Genomic DNA, 18,852 nt, shown 5'->3' with positions numbered 1-18,852 from the left:
AGGTCAAGGCTCTATCCACTGCACCACCACCTGTCAGGCCAAAAAAAAAAGTTTTTTAATGATTCTTTCTTAGGAAGAAAGAAAGATTCCTAAAAAATTACTTAATTAATTTAAAAATAAACTTTAATGGGATCAAGTGTTGTTCTGGGAACCACTCACCCACCCAGCAGTTCCTGAACTGTCCTGGAACCAAACATTTTTTTTTTCTTTTAACAGAGACAGGGAGAAACAGAGAGGGACAGATAGGGACAGACAGACAGGAAGGTAGAGTGATGAGAAGCATCAATTCTTTGTTGTGGTGCCTTATGCATTGATTGCTTTCTTATGTGTGCCTTGACTGGGGGGCTACAGCATAGCTAGTGACCCCTGCTCAAGACAGCGACCTTGGACTCAAGCCAGTGACCATGGGGTCATGTCTATAATCCCACGCTCAAGCCAGTGAGCCCTCCACACTCAAGCTAATGAGCCCGTGCTCAAGTTGAATGAGCCAGAGCTCAAACCAGCGACCTCAGGGATTCGAACCTGGGTCCTCTCTACAACCCAGTCAGATGCTCTATCCACTGTGCCACCGCTCTTACAATGAGGAGCTGACCATCCTTTTTTCCTATAAAATGGCCCTGGTGACTATGAGTGTATTGGGGCCTCTTGTTGGGTTTCTACCTCATTCACTGTACTTTTCTCAGAGTCTTACCCTCGCCCTTTCAGTGTCTCCGTGTTTCTCACATTCTCAGTGTCACCTGAGTCTCTGACGTCCCCGCCCCGCTGGCAGTCAGGGCCACCCTGGTTCTTTCTCCTCCGGCGCCGCATTAAGTTCAGTGCAGGCCCCGCCCCCGCGCCAGCGGCCCCTTTAAGCCGAGCCCCGCCCCCTACATTGAGTTTATGCAGGCCCCGCCCCCGCCCCGCGGCCCTTTTATGCCGAGCTCCGCCCCCGCCCCGCCCCCGCGGCCGGGTAAGGCGGGCCTGGCACTGGCCGGTTTCCTCAGGGTCAGCGCGGTGCTCTCGGCTTTAGAGGGCGCTGACCTGGGCTCAGTCCCCGTCCAGCTGCGGGCGCGATGGCGGGGGCCGCACGGAGAGTCGCCTGGCGGCAGCTCAGCCAGCACAGCCGGGCTGGAGCCGCCGTGCTCCTGCGGCAGGTGAGAGCTAGCGGGACCGGAGAGCGGAATCTCTGGGCCCCGGGCGGCGGCAGGGGCGGAAGTCCTGGGTCCTTTCATCCGAAGCGGGCTGGGAGCCCCTGGGCTTGGGGCGGGCTCCTGGGTTCTTCAGAGAAGAGGGCGCTGGGGACTTAGGGAGTTGCTGCTGTCCCTGAATCTTGACCCCCGGGGAAGGAAGCGGCTGTGGCTTCTGCCTGGATCTTAGGAAGGGAATTGGGTCGAGGCCTGGACTCGCAGGTGCCCAGCGAGTGGGAGTTTGCTCCTGCGCTCTCACCTGTCCCCCAACGCCTTCCCAGATGTTTGAGCCCAAGAGCTGCACCTACACGTACCTCCTGGGTGACAGAGAGTCCCGAGAGGCCGTTCTGATCGACCCGGTTCTGGAGACTGCGTCTCGGGACGCCCAGCTGATCAAGGAGCTGGGGCTGCGGCTGCTGTATGCTGGTCAGCGTGGGGCCGGACTCGGGCGGGAGGCGGGCTGGTGGCTGAGAACGCTGCGTTCCTCCTGTTCCCTCCTGAATCTGTCCTCCTCTCTCTCCCAGTGAACACCCACTGCCACGCCGACCACGTTACAGGTTCGGGGCTGCTCCGGTCCCTACTCCCAGGCTGCCAGTCTGTCATCTCCCGCCTCAGTGGGGCCCAGGCAGACCTGCATATAGAGGATGGACAGGCCATCCACTTCGGGCGCTTTGTGAGTTGATGCTTCGTAAGTTGGCTGCTGGGTCCTCGAGAAGTTGGTGGCCTGGTCATATTGGGCTTAAGGGAAGAGGGGGCTGGGGACCTGGGCTCCTCAAGCCTGGGGTAGAATGGGCCTCAGGCCTGGGTTTCTGACCCCTGAGGTTTTGTCTCTGGGAGAAAGGTGCCATTACTCAGGCGGGGCACTGGGGCAAGAGGCTCTGGGAAGGTGTGTCTCTGGCCGAGCCCCTTAAATCAACAGCACTTTCGGAGTTTCCTGCAGCTTTGGGGCAGCACCTTTGGCCTGGCATCTCCATAAAAGTCAACAGGGGGCTGGAATGCCAAGACCAGAGCTGTTGGAGGCAGTAGCATCCTGTTGTCCATGGTCAGGACTAGGGTGAGGCCAGTGAGGCACCTAGGGGCAACATTTAAGGAGGTGTTCACTCTCAAAGTCAACACCTTCTGGGGAACTTCCTTAAATGTTGCACCCTAGACACTGTCTTTCCTCACCCTGGCCCCAGCCCTACCATTGCCTCACACCAGATTGGTTTGAAGGTTCCTACCTGCCTTTTCTTTTCTTTTCTTTTCTTTTCTTTTCTTTTCTTTTCTCTTTTCTTCTCTTTTCTTCCCCTTCGCTTCCCCTCCCCTCCCCTCCCCTCCCCTCCCCTCCCCTCCCCTCCCCTCCCCTCCCCTCCCCTCCCCTCCCCTCCCCTCCCCTCCCCTCCCCTCCCCTCCCTTCCCCTCCCCTTCCCTCCCCTCTCCTCTCCTTTCTTTTCTTTTTTTTCCTTTTTTTTTTTTGGCCAGAATTTCAACCCAGGGCAATGCAGAGGGGTGGGGAGGGTGCTGGGAGGAGTTGCACTCAGAGAGGGATCTGGCAGGGCTTTTTTTTTCCTGATCAGAGTTGCTAAAGATGTAGAGTTAGGCTGACATTGGGGACAGAATGTCAGGTGACAGGGTGAGGTCTCAGCCTCCAGGTTAGAGGATTTTGCTAAGTGGGAATAGTTTGAGTCAGAGCATTTAGCAGAAATGAGGGCTATGTGTGGGATCAGAGGGTTTAGCTACAGTGGTTACAGCCTCTTTGTTTCAAGACTTTTTCTGAAAACAGGCAAACAAAATGTGTTGTACATTTATGTAAACTGTACACAATAGTCAGGTGCTAACAAGTATTTCTGGGATTGAGAAGCCTTAACAAGAGTTAGGGATGGTCAGATTTTGTGTAAAGATGAGACTGTTGTTAAGCTGAATGAGTCATGTTTTCAATGAATGAATGTTGAAGGGTTTAGCTGTGGTAGATTTATCTTCAGTGTTTTCTTTCTTAAACAGCTTTATAGACTTAATTCATAAGCTTCCAATTCACCCATTTAAACTGTGCAACTCAATGACTTAGTATAGTCATAGAGTTGTGAAGCCACCACAATTAATTTTTGAATATTTTCCACACTCCAAAAAGAAACCTCACACCTCTTGGCTCTCACCCAGCCCCTCCCCTATTTTATTTCTACAGCCTTAGGCAACCAGTAATTTACTCTTTTTTTTTTTTTTTTTTGTATTTTTCTGAAGCTGGAAACCGGGAGAGACAGTCAGACAGACTCCCGCATGCACCCGACCGGGATCCACCTGGCACGCCCACCAGGGGCTATGCTCTGCCCACCAGGGGGCGTCGCTCTGTTGCGACCAGAGCCACTCTAGCGCCTGGGGCAGAGGCCAAGGAGCCATCCCCAGCGCCCGGGCCATCTTTGCTCCAATGGAACCTTGACTGCGGGAGGGGAAGAGAGAGACAGAGAGGAAGGAGGGGGGGGGGGTGGAGAAGCAAATGGGCGCTTCTCCTATGTGCCCTGGCCAGGAATCGAACCCGGGTCCCCCGCACGCCAGGCCGACGCTCTACCACTGAGCCAACCGGCCAGGGCCAATTTACTCTTTTTTAAATTATGTATGGTGCAGAGTTATATCAGTTTATTTATTTTTTAAATTTTATTTATTTATTTTAGAGAGGGGATGGGGGAGAGAAAGAGAAAGAAAGAGAGAAAGAAGAGGGGAGGAGAAGGAAGCATTAACTCCCATATGTGCCTTGACCAGGCAAGTCCAGAGTTTTGAATTGGCGACCTCTGTGTTCCATCCAGGTCGATGCTTTATCCACTCACTGCGCCACCACAGGCAAGGCTATTTTATTTTTTATTGATTCTTTTTTAGAGAGAGGAAGGGAGAGAGAGAGACAGAAACATCAATGTGTTTCTGTATGTGCCTTGACCAGGGATCAAATCTGCAACCTTTTGCGTATCAGGACGATGCTCTAACCTGAGCTATCCAGCCAGGGCTAAATTACTTTCAGTTAATAGATTTGCCTATTCTGGACATTTCAGAGAAATGGACTTATACAGTATGTGGCCTTTTGTGACTGGCTTCTGTCACTGATCATAATGTTTACAAGGTTCATCCATGTTATAGCATGTATCAGTGTTTCCTTTTATTGCTAAATAATATTACATTGTCTGGATATATCACATTTTATTTATCCATTTATTAGTTGATAAACATTTGAGGTGTTTCTATTTTTGGCTATTTTGGATAATGTTGCTAGGAATATCTAGGTCCAAGCTTTTGTGTGGGTGTTTTCATTTTCCTTGGGTACATACCTAGTTTGGAATTGCTGGATCATATGATAACTCTATATTTAAACTGTTTGAGGAAATGCCAAATTTTAATTCAAAATGGCTACACCATTTTATGTTCCCACCAGTAGAGGATAAGTGTTTTAGTTCTTCCATGTCCTTACCAACACTTGTTATTATCTGTCCTTATGAATATTCCACGTTTTGTTTGGTTTACACTTGAGTTTTTTATAAACCTTTGCAGATAGATACATTTTTCCCCTCCCATATTTTCCTAACTCCACTTTTTAGAATTGAATTGTAACATGCATATTATGTAGTACAAAGGGCACATATTGTACATGTGCAGCTTGGCAAATATTTACATGTTTACACTTGAATATCCACTGCCCAGATTTAGATACAGGACATGTCCAGCACCCTAGAAGGCTTCCTTGTTCCCCTTTTATGGCCATTGCCACCTGCCAAGGGATCATTTTTTTGTCTTAATCTTAGATCAGTTTCTGCCTTGTTCTGGACCTTATATCTAAGAACCATACCATACAGTGTGTACGCTTTTGTGCCTGTTTTTTTTCACTGTACATAATGTTGTATGTGGTTGTAGTTCTTTCCTTCTGTTGCTATATAATAGGGTTGACAAACTTTTTCTGTAAAGGAGCAGATAGTAAATACTTTCACTTTGCAGATTATATGGTCTCTGTTGTGACTACTCAATTCTCCTGTTGTCATGAAAGCAGCCATAGACGATGCATAAATGAATAAGCATGGCTGTGCTCCAGTAAAACACAGCCATGTGTTATTTATGTTTACTGAAATTTTGATTTCAATCATTTTCATGTGTCATTAAATAATCATTCATACTTTCATGTTTTTTTCAACCATGAAACGATATAACAACCATTCTTAGCTTTCAGGCCTTACAAAAGCAGGTGGAAGCTCCAATGTAGTACACCAGCCATAGCTTACCAAGCCCGATGCAGAACATTTCATGGTATGAATTTATGACAGTCTATCTATTCTCCTTTTTTTTAAAATCTTTTATTTATTTATTTATTTTTCCCAGAGACAGAGAGAGGGATAGAAAGGGACAGACAGACAGGAATGGAGAGATGAGAAGCATCAATCATTAGTTTTTCGTTGCGTATTGCAACACCTTAGTTGTTCATTGATTGCTTTCTCATATGTGCCTTGACCGTGGGCCTTCAGCAGTCCCGAGTAACCTCTTGCTCGAGCCAGCAACCTTGGGTCCAAGCTGGTGAGCTTTTGCTCAAACCAGATGAGCCCGCGCTCAAGCTGGCGACCTTAGGGTCTTGAACCTGGGTCCTCTGCATCTCAGTCCGACGCTCTATCCACTGCCCAACCACCTGGTCAGGCTCTATTCTCCTTTTGATGGCTGATTCCAGTGGGGGCTCTTATGAATAGCGCTGCTATGAAGAGTCTTTATACAAATCTCTTGGAGTGGATTCTCTGAGTCACAGAAGTGATGTATGTTTAACTTCAGTAGAAGCTACCCAACAGTTTTTTGAATTCATTGTACATTTTACACTCATAGTGGGCCACATTTGGATGTTTTTATTGTAGAATGAATGTTCTGTTTTAACAAGCAGTCATTGAGACTTGAACATTTTATCTCCCATGAGGGGTGGTAGATTCAGAAAGCCTTTCTTGCTAAATATGTTGATCGAGAGGGGTGCTGTTCAAGAGACTGATTTCCCAGGTCCTGCTTTTGAGATTTTGATTTAATTGTTAGGGGCAGTTAGGGAATCGGGAGATGTCATGTGGACGCACAAGGCTTTCCATGCTTCCTCCTATTAGGAATTAAATATTTAAATTGTGGAACAAATCTTTTATCCCTCAATATTTTGTGGAAAAATTTAAGTGTACAGACAAGTTGGAAAATATTTTACAGTGTACACCTCTATCCATTCATCACTTCATCTTATTTTGTTTCCACAAAAGAAAGGTTTAGGCCCTGGCCGGTTGGCTCAGCGGTAGAGTGTCGGCCTGGTGTGTGGGGGACCCTGGTTCGATTCCCGGCCAGGGCACATAGGAGAAGCACCCATTTGCTTCTCCACGCCCCCCTCCTTCCTCTCTATCTCTCTCTTCCCCTCCCGCAGCCAAGGCTCCATTGGAGCAAAGATGGCCCGGGCGCTGGGGATGGCTCCTTGGCCTCTGCCCCAGGCGCTAGAGTGGCTCTGGTCGCGGCAGAGTGACGCCCCGCAGGGGCGTGCCGGGTGGATCCCGGTCGGGCGCATGCGGGAGTCTGTCTGACTGTCTCTCCCCGTTTCCGGCTTCAGAGAAATACAAAAAAAAAAAAAAAAAAAAGAAAGGTTTAGCTGATGGAGTTTCAGAGTATTTAGCTACAGTGGAAAGTGATATTTTGGGGTTTTGAGTTGAGACGGCATAGAAATAATACATGGTTATACCAAGATTAAATATATACTTTTGAAAAATGGAGTGTAAGAAGACATTTGGGGAGGCAAGGGGAAAGAAGCTGAGAGCTTACTCGCCACCGGGGGCAGTATGGGCCGTGGGAACGGCAAGGTGAGTGAGCTGCAGACTTTTAAGTGTGGGGTCTAGGCTGATTGAGGGTAGTCTCAGAAGTTAGATCATTAGGGTAACAATTTTTCTGACATTGCTTCCCTGAATTGAGTGTGGGGATTTAAATAATGCGGACCCCCTGGGCAGGTATTATTATGTCCGTTTTTGTTTGTTTTAATTGATTTTAGAGGGGAAAAAAAGGGAGAGACAGACTGTTCCTGTCTGTGTCCTGACCATTAGGGACTGAACCAGCAACCTCTGTGCTTCCACATGAGGCTCCACACAACCGAATGATCTGGCCAGGACACATCTGGGGTTCTTAATGGAAGTCTTCTTTTTTTTTTTTTTTTTTTAAGTGAGTGAGCCAGCGAGGGAGACAGACAGGAAGGGAGAGAGATGAGGCATCAACTCGTAGTTGTGGCATTTTAGTTGTTCATTGATTGCTTCTCATACGTGCCTTGACCCGGGGGCTCCAGCTAAGCCAATCCAGCGACCTTGGGCTTCAAGCCAGTGACCAAGGGATAATGTTGATGATCCCACGCTCAATCCCGAGACCCCGTGCTCAAGCTGGTGAGCCTGCACTCAAGCTAATGGCCTCAGGGTTTCGAACCTGGGACCTCAGTGTCCCAGGTCAACACTCTGTCCTCTGCACTACCATTGGTCAGGCCTTACTGGCAGTCCTGGCAGTGGCTTTGGGGGATCAGGAAATGTGCATATCTAAGAAGATGGAAACTGCTAAACTGCCCTCTAGCATAGCCTTATGAGTTGTACCCACATCCCAGGAAATGCAAGGGCTTTCCTTAAACACTATAACTGACCATGGCCAATCTGGTAGGTGAAAATAAGAGTTTTTAAATTTGACTCACTTCCTTCCTTTTAAGGGAGATCATACATCTTTTCAGATTTTAAAAAATTTTTCTTTTATTAATTTTTAGAGAGGAGAGTGAGTGAGAGAGAGAGAGAGAGAGAGAGAGAGAGAGAAGGGGGAGGAAGGAGCAGGAAGCATCAACTCCCATATGTGCCTTGACCAGGCAAGCCCAGGGTTTTGAACCGGCAACCTCAGCGTTCCAGGTCAACGCTTTATCCACTGCGCCACCACAGGTCAGGCCAGATTTTTTTTTTTTTTAACTATTTGTTTCCTCTTCCATGCATTGCCTGTTTTTTTTTTCTTTGCCCAGTTTTTTCTTTTCTTTAAAAAAAAAATTTAATTGATGAGAGAGGAAGAGAGAGAGAGAAGCATCAACTCATTTCATTTAGTTGTTCCATTTAATTATGTACTCATTGATTGCTTTTCCTCTGTGCCCTGACCAGGGATTGAACCCATGACCTCGGTATGCCTGGTGGACATTCTATTCACAGAGCCACCTGGCCAGGGCCTGCCCATTTTCTTTTGGGAGTTTTTATCTGATACTTAGGAGCTATTTATATATTATGGATATTTAAACTTTATAATGCTTTCTTATGCATGTTAATATTGTCTCTGAGGGTTTTTTTTGTTGTTTGCTGATGCTTTTATTTTTATTTTTTATTTATTTATTTATTTTTATTTTTTTGTATTTTTCTGAAGCTGGAAACGGGGAGGCAGTCAGACAGACTCCTGCATGCGCCTGACCGGGATCCATCTGGCACGCCCACCAGGGGGCGATGCTCTGCCCATCCGGGGCGTCGCTCTGTCACAACCAGAGCCATTCTAGCGCCTGGGGCAGAGGCTAAGGAGCCATCCCCAGTGCCCGGGCCATCTTTTGCTCCAATGGAGCCTCGCTGCGGGAGGGGAAGAGAGAGACAGAGAAGAAGGAGAGGGGGAGGGGTGGAGAAGCAGATAGGCACTTCTCCTGTGTGCCCTGGCCGGGAATCGAACCCGGGACTCCTGCACGCCAGGCCGACGCTCTACCGCTGAGCAAACCAGCCAGGGCCATGCTGACGCTTTTAAATAGACGCTTTTTAACTCTGATTTTGTTCTTTGATTAAGTTAAACTATATGCCCACATCTGTCATTTTTCCTTATGGCCTCTGAATTTCCTATCATGCTTAGAAAAACCTTTCCTATCTCAAGATTTATATGTGCTCTCCATCATGTTCACTGTTTTTTTTTTGTTTTTTTTTATGTTCACTGTTTTTTATAAAAGGATGACAACCTGACCCTGTGGTGATGCAGTGGATAAAGTGGCCTGGAACATTGAGGTCGCCAGTTCAAAACCCCGGCCTAGTCTGGTCAAGGCACATAGGGCAAGCAATCATAAACAACTAAAAGTGAAGCAACTATGAGTTGATAGTTCTCGCCAACCCTGCTCAATCAATAAATAAATCTTAAGGAAAAGAGAAACACTTAAAAACAAGTCTATAAAGAACAAAATGTGTATTTAGAGTTAATGAATATAATTTTTTTGTTTTATTGATTTTTAGAGAGAGGAGAGAGAGAAAGAGAAGGAGAGAGGGAAAGAGGGAAGCATCAACTTGTAGTAGCTGCTTCCTGTATGTGCCTTGACTGGGTAAGCCTGGGACTTTGAACCTGCGACCTAAGCTTTTCAGGTTGATGTTTTATCCACTGCACCACCACAGATCAGGCAAGTGAGAGAGAGAAAGAGAGAGAGAGAAAGAGAGAGAGAGAGGGATAGACAGGGACAGCCAGGGACAGACAGGAAGGGAGAGAGCTGCTGTAGCAGGAAGTGACCCAACAGAGGATAGATGCTTAGATAACTTTATTAGAGGAAAATAATTTATTGAAAGCCAGTGGAGGCCTGACCTGTGGTGGTGCAGTGGATGAAGCATTGACCTGGAGACCTGAGGTTGCTGGTTCGAAGCCCGAGCTTGCCTGGTCAAGGCACATGTGGGAATTGATGCTTCCTGCTCTTCCCCGTCTCTCTTTCTCTCTCTCACCCCACCTTTCTAAAATTAATAAGTTAAAAAAAAAAAAAAACTGGCAGAGCACGTGGGGTTAGTAGCTCCAAAGACACGTGCTCCCTGAAGTTGATTTTCTTACGGGTTATATACCTTTTACAGACCACAGGTTTTCATGGAAGGGGCTTGTGGTCCCTTTGTCTAGAGGTACACCTCACTCTCATGACTCCAGGGGGAGACTAGGTGGGTTCAGAGGATAAGTGGTGGAATTCTTTATTTTTATTTTATTTTATTTATTTTTTTATTATTATTTTTTTGTATTTTTCTGAAGCTGGAAACGGGGAGAGACAGTCAGACAGACTCCCACATGCGCCCGACCGAGATCCACCCGGCACGCCCACCAGGGGCGACGCTCTGCCCACCAGGGGGCGATGCTCTGCCCCTCCCGGGCGTCGCTCTGCCGAGACCAGAGTCACTCTAGCACCTGGGGCAGAGGCCAAGGAGCCATCCCCAGCGCCCAGGCCATCTTTGCTCCAATGGAGCCTTGGCTGCGGGAGGGGAAGAGAGAGACAGAGAGGGAGGGGGGGGTGGAGAAGCAAATGGGCGCTTCTCCTATGTGCCCTGGCCGGGAATCGAACCCGGGTCCCCCGCACACCAGGCCGACGCTCTACCGCTGAGCCAACCGCCAACCGGCCAGGTCCAGTGGTGGAATTCTTAATTAAGGTATGTCAATATTGTCTCTTAAACGCTTTTAAGAAATGAAAAGGGAAGGGGTTTTCAGATAAGTTCTATCTTCTTTGCTCTGTGTAGCAAGTGGCCCCAGGCACCCTTTCAGAGACCTGTAGGAAGCAGTTAATCCATAACTGGTTGACAGCTACCCCTGCTGGCTCTGTTCCCTTGCATTCTTCTTGTTTCTTCCTCCTCAGGGAGGAGGGGTAAGGGGTCTGACTTCTCCTTCCTTACTGCGGCAGCTTAGTTGTTCATTGATTGCTTTCAGATAAATGCCTTGATGTGTGTGTGTGGGGGGAGCTCCAGCTGAGCCAGTGACTTTGGGCTTCAAGCCAGCTACCTTTGGACTCAAGCCAGTGACCATGGGGTTATGTCTGTGATCTCATGCTCAAGTAGGCGACCTCCAGGTTTGAAACCTGGATCCTCAGTGTCCTAGGTCGATACTATATCCACAGTCTGGTCAGGGGATTTTAAAAAGATGACACTGAGGCCCTGGCTGGTTGGCTCAGTGGTAGAGCATTGGCCTGGTGTGCAGGAGTCCCGGGTTCGATTCCCGGCCAGGGCACACAGAAGCGCCCATCTGCTTCTCCCCCTCTCCCCCTCTCCTTCCTCTCTGTCTCTCTCTTCCCCTCCCACAGCCAAGGCTCCATTGGAGCAAAGTTGGCCCCGGCGCATGCTGGGTGGATCCCGGTCGGGCGCATGAGGGAGTCTGTCTGAATGCCTCCCCGTTTCCAACTTCAGAAAAATACAATAAATAAATAAATAAATAAATAATAAAAAGATGACACTGTAACTAGCTTTGTAACCTGCTTTTTGCATTTACTGGATATTAAATATCTGTAAGGCCAGGTGCTGTGGCCATGCAGATTCACACTGGATTTGGGCAGATGGTAAAGGAACTGTGGAGCTGGAGGATGGTGGGCCATTCTGTTTATTAGAGTTTTGCAAGGGAGGATGAGCAAACAGGGAAAACCGCTTCTCTCTCCCAGGACTCCCAAGCCAAACAGATAGGAGGGAGGCATTTCCAGCACCAAATGGCCCCTCCCAATGGTGGCAGGCAATCCACTATCTACAGTCTGCACCCTGAAGGCAAGCACCCCCAGCCTTACATAGACTGTACACACATGGTGCTGCCTGGTGCTCATGCACCAGTCAGGCAAAGCGCAAGCGAGCTAGCCTAACATTTGTAACACACATTTGCCCAATGTGTGTCATTAAGTCAGTGGTTCTCAAAGTGTGCGCCAGGGGCACTGGTGCGCCCTAGAAGATTTCCAGGTGCGCCCTATTGTATTCCAGAAAAATATGTGCCTGTTGGAGACCAAAATACCAACAGGGTTTTTGGAGTTTAGATTTTTGGGGGACAGAGGTGTGGGGAATTGGCTCTAAGCTGACAATCCGCCCAACCCCCCACCTCACTTGCCTGATTAGGTTGCAAAAGGTTGTTAAGCTGTGGTGCTGGATAGTTTACACTACCCACTATGTTCCCCGGGGAAAAACTGGAGGCAAGTTTCTTCTATTCTTTGTTTGGTGTAAAGTTAAGATGATATGTATGTTCTCAACACAATTAAGAGTAAAAAGAGAGGAATTCTTCAATGTATTGATGAGGAAATGAGAGTTTGCCTTTAAAATATATGCCCAAACATTGAAGAAATCCGCCAGGACACATCAGGCTCATGTTTCTCGTAAATATAAGAATGAAAAAACTTAACACATTCTCACTGGGACCTGCCGAATTTACTAAATCTTACTAAGAATGTATCTATATATATAAAAAGATAACTTTTTTGTCATTTTTTAAATTTTTTAACTCCTCTTTTTTACAAATTCTAAAAAGCATAACTCAAAAAATGTAACAGGGGCCCTGGCCAGTTGGCTCAGTGGTAGAGCGTCGGCCTGGTGTGCAGGAGTCCCGGGTTCGATTCCCGGCCAGGGCACACAGGAGAAGCGCCCATCTGCTTCTCCATCCCTCCCCCTCTCCCTTCCTCTCTAGTCTCTCTCTTCCCCTCCTGCAGCCAAGGCTCCATTGGAGCAAAAGTTGGCCTGGGTGCTGAGGATGGCTTCATGGCCTCGCCTCAGGCGCTAGAATGGCTCTGGTTGCAACAGAGCGATGCCCCAGATGAGCAGAGCATCGCCCCCTGGTGGGCATGGCATGCCAGGTGGATCTCGGGCGCATGCGAGAGTCTGTCTGACTGCCTCCTCATTTCTAACTTCAGAAAAATACAAAAAAAAAATGTAACATAAAAATGTTTTTTAATGTCAGAATAAATTTAATTTTGTCATATTTGTTTTGTTTAACATAAAAGCATGCTTGGACTTTATATTTTTTTCTTTAATATTTGACTTATTGTAACATGTTTCTCAGAAATTTGTATATAGTGTGCCTACAATTATTTGTAGGATTTTAAATGCGCCCCGATTTTAAAAACTTTGAGAACCGCCTGACCTGTGGTGGCACAGTGGATAAAACTTCGACCTGGAAATGCTGAGGTCGCCAGTTCAAAACCCTGGGCTTGCCTGGTCAAGGCACGTATGGGAGTTGATGCTTCCTGCTTCTCCTCTCTCTCCCTCTCTGTCTCTCTCTCCTCTCTAAAGATAAATAAATTAAAAAAAAAACTTAAAAAAAACCAAACTTTGAGAACCACTGCACTAAATATTTGTGTAGATCATCATTCAATTTTATTATAATGTTAATTTTTAATGACTGGTTAGTATTCTGTATTTATGTTAGTATGCTTATCTTTTTCTTATTGATTTGCAAGATCTCTTTTTTATGCGGTATGCTAACTACCATGTGGTATATGTGTTACAGATATATTCCCCAGCTTATCTGTTCCCTTTAAGTTTTGTTTATAATGTTTTTGTCGTTGTGAAACTTCAAATCGATTTAAAGTCAAACCATTGATATTTTCCTTAATGACTATGACTTTAGGGATCACATTTGAATGTTCTTCCCTACCTAGGGGTCATATTTTCATTTGTACTTTTGTTGCTATTACAGTTTTATGTTTTTTTTCCTTTAATTTTTAAAATTGATTTTAGAGAGAGAGGAAAGGAGAGAGTGAGAGAAACATCAATTTGTTGTTCCACTTATTTATGCCCTCATTGGGTGATTCTTTTTTCTTTTTTGTGACAGACAGAGAGAGGGACAGATAGGGACAGACAGACAGGAAGAGAGAGAGATAAGAAGCATCAGTTCTTCGTTGGGGCACCCTAGTTGTTCATTGATTGCTTTCTCATATGTGCCTTGACAGGGGTCTACAGCAGACCGAGTAACCCCTTGCTCAAGCTGGTGAGCTTTGCTCAAATGAGATGAGCCCGTGCTCAAGCTGGCGACCTCAGGGTTTCAAACCTGGGTCCTCCACGTCCCAGTCCGATGCTCTATCCACTGTGCCGCCTGTTCAGGCAGTTGATTCTTTTTTTTTTTTTTTTTTTAAGATTTTATTTATTCATTATAGAGAGGGGAGAGAGAGAGAGAAGTGGGGAGGAGCAGAAAGCATCAACTCCCATATGTGCCTTGACCAGGCAAGCTCAGGGTTTTGAACCAGCAACCTCAGCGTTTCCAGGTTATCACTTTATCCTCTGCGCCACCACATGTCAGGCGGCAGTTGATTCTTGTATGTGCCCTAACCAGGGACCGAACCCACAACCTTGGAGTATGAGGTTGATGCTCTAACCAACTGAGCTATGCAGCCAGGGCTCTGGTTTTATTTTCTTGCCTTTAATTTATTTGGAGTTTACACTGGTATGAGATTTGAGCCTGGAAATCTAACTTAATTTTTCACAAAATAGGTTATTTAGATGTGACCCTGGGTGGGGGTGGGGAGGCTCCTGGAGCCAGTTTCACCACCAGGGCAGAGCCATTGGATCCTTTGTGACTGTCTGTACTTTCCCTTCCTGCCAGGCCCTGGAGACTCGGGCCAGCCCCGGCCACACCCCAGGTTGTGTCACCTTCGTCCTGAATGATCACAGCATGGCCTTCACTGGAGATGCTCTGCTTATCCGAGGGTGTGGGCGAACAGACTTCCAGCAAGGTCACAGGCTCCTTTCCTCAGCCCAAGATCTTACTGTAGTTATGAGTATGCCAGGGTTTTCAGTATCAGTTGCAAGAATGAAGGAAAGAATTTTAAACTTGTAGGGGGGTGGGATTAAACTCAAGGCATTTAGCTGCTGGAGTGGAGGGGAGTTAGATTCAGGGGTTAGCTGATGAGGAAACAGTCACATTGAAGAGTTTAGCTGTAACCCAACAGTTAGGTTCAGGGGTGTGTAATTATCTAATGCTGAGAAAGAAGTTACCCCAGAACTGAGTGGCTTAAAACAATGATTAACATTTATTATTGCACACAGCTTCTGAGAGTTCGGACTCTGGGATCAGCTTAGCTGGGTGGCTTTGGCTCAAGGTCCCTTGTGAGGTTGCAGTCAAGCTGTGGCCCTGGGCTGCAGTCAGCTAAATGCTTGCCTGGGGGCTGGAGGGTCCGCTTCCAGGGAGGCTCCCTTGTGTGGCTGGCAGCTGGCCCTGGCTGTGAGCAGGAGGCCTCAGTTCCTCCCCAGGTGGACCTCTCAGTGAGGCTAAGTGTCTTCACAGAGTGGCAGCTGGATTCTCCCCAAGGGAATGATCAGAGAGACAGAGTCTTAAAATTTTTTTCAATGACCTAGCCTCCTAAGTTGAGGACACTCACTATTATTTCCTCAATATTTTATTTATTAGATGCAAGTCCCTTATCCAAATCATTAAATCAAGGTGAAGGGAATTAGTGTCACATTTTGAAGAGTATCAAGGAGTTTGTGGAAGAGTTTTATTTTTTCATTTTTTTATTTTAATATTCATTTTTAGAGAGGAGAGAGAGACAGAGAGGGAGAAAGGAGAAAGAGACAGAGAGAGAAGGGGGGAGGAGCTGGAAGCATCAACTCCCATATGTGCCTTGACCAGGCAAGCCCAGGGTTTCGAACCGGCGACCTCAGCATTTCCAGGTCAACGCTTTATCCACTGTGTCACCACAGGTCAGGCTTGTGGAAGAGTTTTTTTTTTTTTTTTTTTTTTTTCTGTATTTTTTCTGAAGCCGGAAACGGGGAGAGATAGACAGACTCCCGCATGCGCCCGACTGGGATCCACCCGGCACGCCCACCAGGGGGCGACGCTCTGCCCACCAAAGGGCGTCGCTCTGTTGCGACCAGAGCCACTCTAGCGCCTGGGGCAGAGGCGGAGGAGCCATCCCCAGCGCCTGGCCATCTTTGCTCCAGTGGAGCCTCGGCTGGCTGCGGGAGGGAAGAGAGAGACAGAGAGGAAGGAGAGGGGGAGGGGTGGAGAAGCAGATGGACGCTTCTCCTGTGTGCCCTGGCTGGGAATCGAACCCTGGACGTCTGCACGCCAGGCCGACGCTCTATCGCTGAGCCAACCGGCCAGGGCCTGTGGACGAGTTTTAAAACCCCACTAGTTGCATTGCTGCTGGAGGTGCGGTGGGGGGGGGGGGACATGCAGAGTTCAATTCAGGACTTCAGGTACTAGCTGTTGTTAGAGTCAGTGGTTTGATTGCTTGGGGGCTGTGTTACATTCGAGGTTTAGCTGCTAAGTGGCACTTAGACTCAGGAGTTTCACTGTGGAGGGGAGTTGCAGAATCTCAGGGTTTGGTTGCCCTTTGACAGTGAGTGTGTGTGTGACTGTGGGGTGACAGTTGATTGGGAGGATTTAGCTCCTTGCAGGAGAGGACATGACCAGATGCGAGGAGAAGGCCGGGCCACACTGACCTGGCCCTGGGTAAGCAGATCCAGCTCGCCTCTAGCTTCCCCTTCCCTCTCTTCTCTCCAACTGCCTTTTTCTCTTCTGAGGTTCCTATTCTCCTCATTATCCACTCCCAAAATAGTCATGAAATGAAAGGATTTAGGCTGAGAGAAAAAGGTGGAAGAACATTCCAGAGGTTGTCTTGCCCCGTGGACTCAGGGTTTCTTTTTGGAACCATGGTGCCATTCTCCTCCGTGGCTTCATGCCTTCAGTTCCTTACCCTCTAGTCCACCTTCCCTGCCAGACCCTTCCTTGGCGTCCCTAGAGTGAGGGCCAATCCCTCCGTGCTTTAGTCTCATCCCAGCCTTATTTACAGCCATGCTCAATTTTTCACCATTCCCCAATTCTTTGTTACTTTAATATATATATATATATATATATATATATATATATATATTATTTTTTTTTATTTTTTTTTACAGAGACAGAGAGTCAGAGAGAGGGATAGACAGGGACAGACAGGAACGGAGATATGAGAAGCATCAATCATTAGTTTTTTGTTGCTCATTGCAACACCTTAATTGTTCATTGATTGCTTTCTCATATGTGCCTTGACTGTGGGCCTGCAGCAGACCGAGTAACCCCTTGCTGGAGCCAGCGACCTTGGGTCCAAGCTGGTGAGCTTTTGCTCAAACCAGATGAGCCCTCGCTCAAGCTGGCGACCTCGGGGTCTCGAACCTGGGTCTTCCGCATCCCAGTCTGATGCTCTATCCACTGCGCCACCGCCCAGTCAGGCATTTCCCAATTCTTTGTACATGCTGTTCCACCTGCCTAGAACACCCTTCCCTCTCCTTCTCTACCTTGATAAAGAGGTACTGGCAGGAGATGAGGGAAGAGGGTTTAGCTACCTCTCACTCTTTTCTTAAGGGAAAGGGTTAAGGGGCCTCTTGTCTTTTTGATCCACTGACCTCTGAGCTTTCCCTCCCCAGGCTGTGCTAAGACCTTGTACCACTCTGTCCATGAAAAGATCTTCACGCTTCCAGGAGACTGTCTCATCTACCCAGCTCATGATTACCATGGTGAGGACTTCCTGGAAGTGTGGAACCTACATAATTTACTACTGTTTCACAGAGAACACCAAACTGCTGTAATCCTCATGGGGCATGGGACTACAATTCCCAGAAATTCTTCTGACCAAACCCATTAAGTGTTTATGTGTACTGAGTGTGGATGTAGAAACCACAGCTAGAATTCCAGAGGGTGTGGGTTTTCCTGGGACCTCTTTATAGAGTTTAGGTAACTGTGAGAAACTACATTTCCTTTACTGCCCATTGAGGAGGGAAAGAAATTTCAGGAACATTCTGGGAAAAGCCTGTTAGTCCCAGGCTAGAGGGGCACCCCAAAGCCTCCTGGGAAATGTAGTCCTGAGAGCCCCAAGGCACTGACCAGATTCCTCCTCCTCTTTTGGCTACTAGGGCTCACAGTGTCCACTGTGGAGGAGGAGCGGACTTTGAACCCTCGGCTTACCCTCAGCTGTGAGAAGTTTGTTGAGGTCATGGATAATCTGAATTTGCCCAAGCCTAAGCAGATAGGTGAGCAGTTGGGAGCCTGGATTCCGGGGTCTGAGGGAGGGGGAAGATCAGGGCCAGAACTCCGGTTTCCCAAAGAGGGCCCTTAGGATTTCTGCCTGCTGGGTCCCCTTTGTTTTACCATTGGTTTCTTCCTTTCAGATATTGCTGTTCCAGCGAACATGCGCTGTGGGATCCAGACCCCCCCTTCCTGACATTGTCCATGGCAGGTGCCCATATAAATTAAAAATGCACTGGGCGGGGTGAGGGGAGAGGTGCCTCCAACTAGAGCCTCCCTCCTCTTCCCCTCCCTCAACAGCCCTCAAGCTTCTGAATAAAAAATTTACTTTTTTTTGCTCTGCATCTGATTGTTGTCTGTTTTTCTGATGGAACCAGCTGGGCTCCTCAGCTGAGATACCTGGGGTTAGTTCTGGTCCTGGGAGAGGCTGGAGAGTGGGACAGGGCGAAGGTCCAGAGCCCAGAGGAGGACATATGAACCCCCGAGAGCAGAAGTGAACAGGTATCTGTGACAGGGTTTCTTGGCTCCTTGGATTAGGACACCATGTTGAGTTTGAGCCATTTCCCCTTGTGAGACCCAAGATGAGGTGATTCTCTTTCCCAGGTCTCAATTTCTCATCTGTAAAATGAAAATACTACTACTACTACTAATCGTGTGTTGTGACGATCCAGAGAGTCCATATGTGTGAGGTAGTTGGCATACTGCCTAAACGGCAGGCTTCCTATTAGTGTTAACCACTATTTTATTTTTATTTTTTTTTTAGAGAAAGGCAGGGAGAGCGAGACAGATCGAAACATCGGGCTGTTTCTGTATGTGCCCTAATTGGGGATTGAACCTGCAATCTCTGTGCTTTGGGATGATGCTCCAACCAACCAAGCTATCCAGCCAGGGCTTAATTTTTTATTGATTTATTGATTTTTTTATTTTTATTTTTATTTTTGGTATTTTTCTGAAGCTGGAAACAGGGAGGCAGTCAGATAGACTCCCGCATGCGCCCAACTGGGATCCA

General features: G+C 47.4%; 1 protein-coding gene across 2 annotated transcripts; it reads left to right on the top strand.

Annotated features, from left to right (window-relative positions):
• The first annotated feature begins 944 nt into the window (after nucleotides 1-944).
• ETHE1 (ETHE1 persulfide dioxygenase) lies at nucleotides 945-18,185 on the top strand. 2 transcript variants are annotated; one of them, XM_066373714.1, is made up of 7 exons: nucleotides 945-1,133; nucleotides 1,448-1,592; nucleotides 1,691-1,839; nucleotides 14,442-14,571; nucleotides 17,246-17,335; nucleotides 17,732-17,848; nucleotides 17,987-18,185. In XM_066373714.1, the coding sequence occupies exons 1-7, from the start codon at nucleotides 1,053-1,055 to the stop codon at nucleotides 18,037-18,039; spliced, it is 765 nt and encodes a 254-aa protein (XP_066229811.1). In that variant the 5' UTR covers nucleotides 945-1,052; the 3' UTR covers nucleotides 18,040-18,185. The 2 variants fall into 2 exon arrangements, with proteins under 2 accessions (XP_066229811.1, XP_066229812.1); XM_066373715.1 differs by lacking the exon at nucleotides 17,246-17,335.
• Nucleotides 18,186-18,852: the final 667 nt, after the last annotated feature.

The sequence above is a fragment of the Saccopteryx leptura genome, chromosome 3, assembly GCF_036850995.1.
Source record: "Saccopteryx leptura isolate mSacLep1 chromosome 3, mSacLep1_pri_phased_curated, whole genome shotgun sequence".
Classification (NCBI taxonomy): Eukaryota; Metazoa; Chordata; class Mammalia; order Chiroptera; family Emballonuridae; genus Saccopteryx; species Saccopteryx leptura.
The sequence above is the reverse complement of the archived record's forward strand: the minus strand, read 5'-3'. Positions and strand labels throughout refer to the sequence as shown.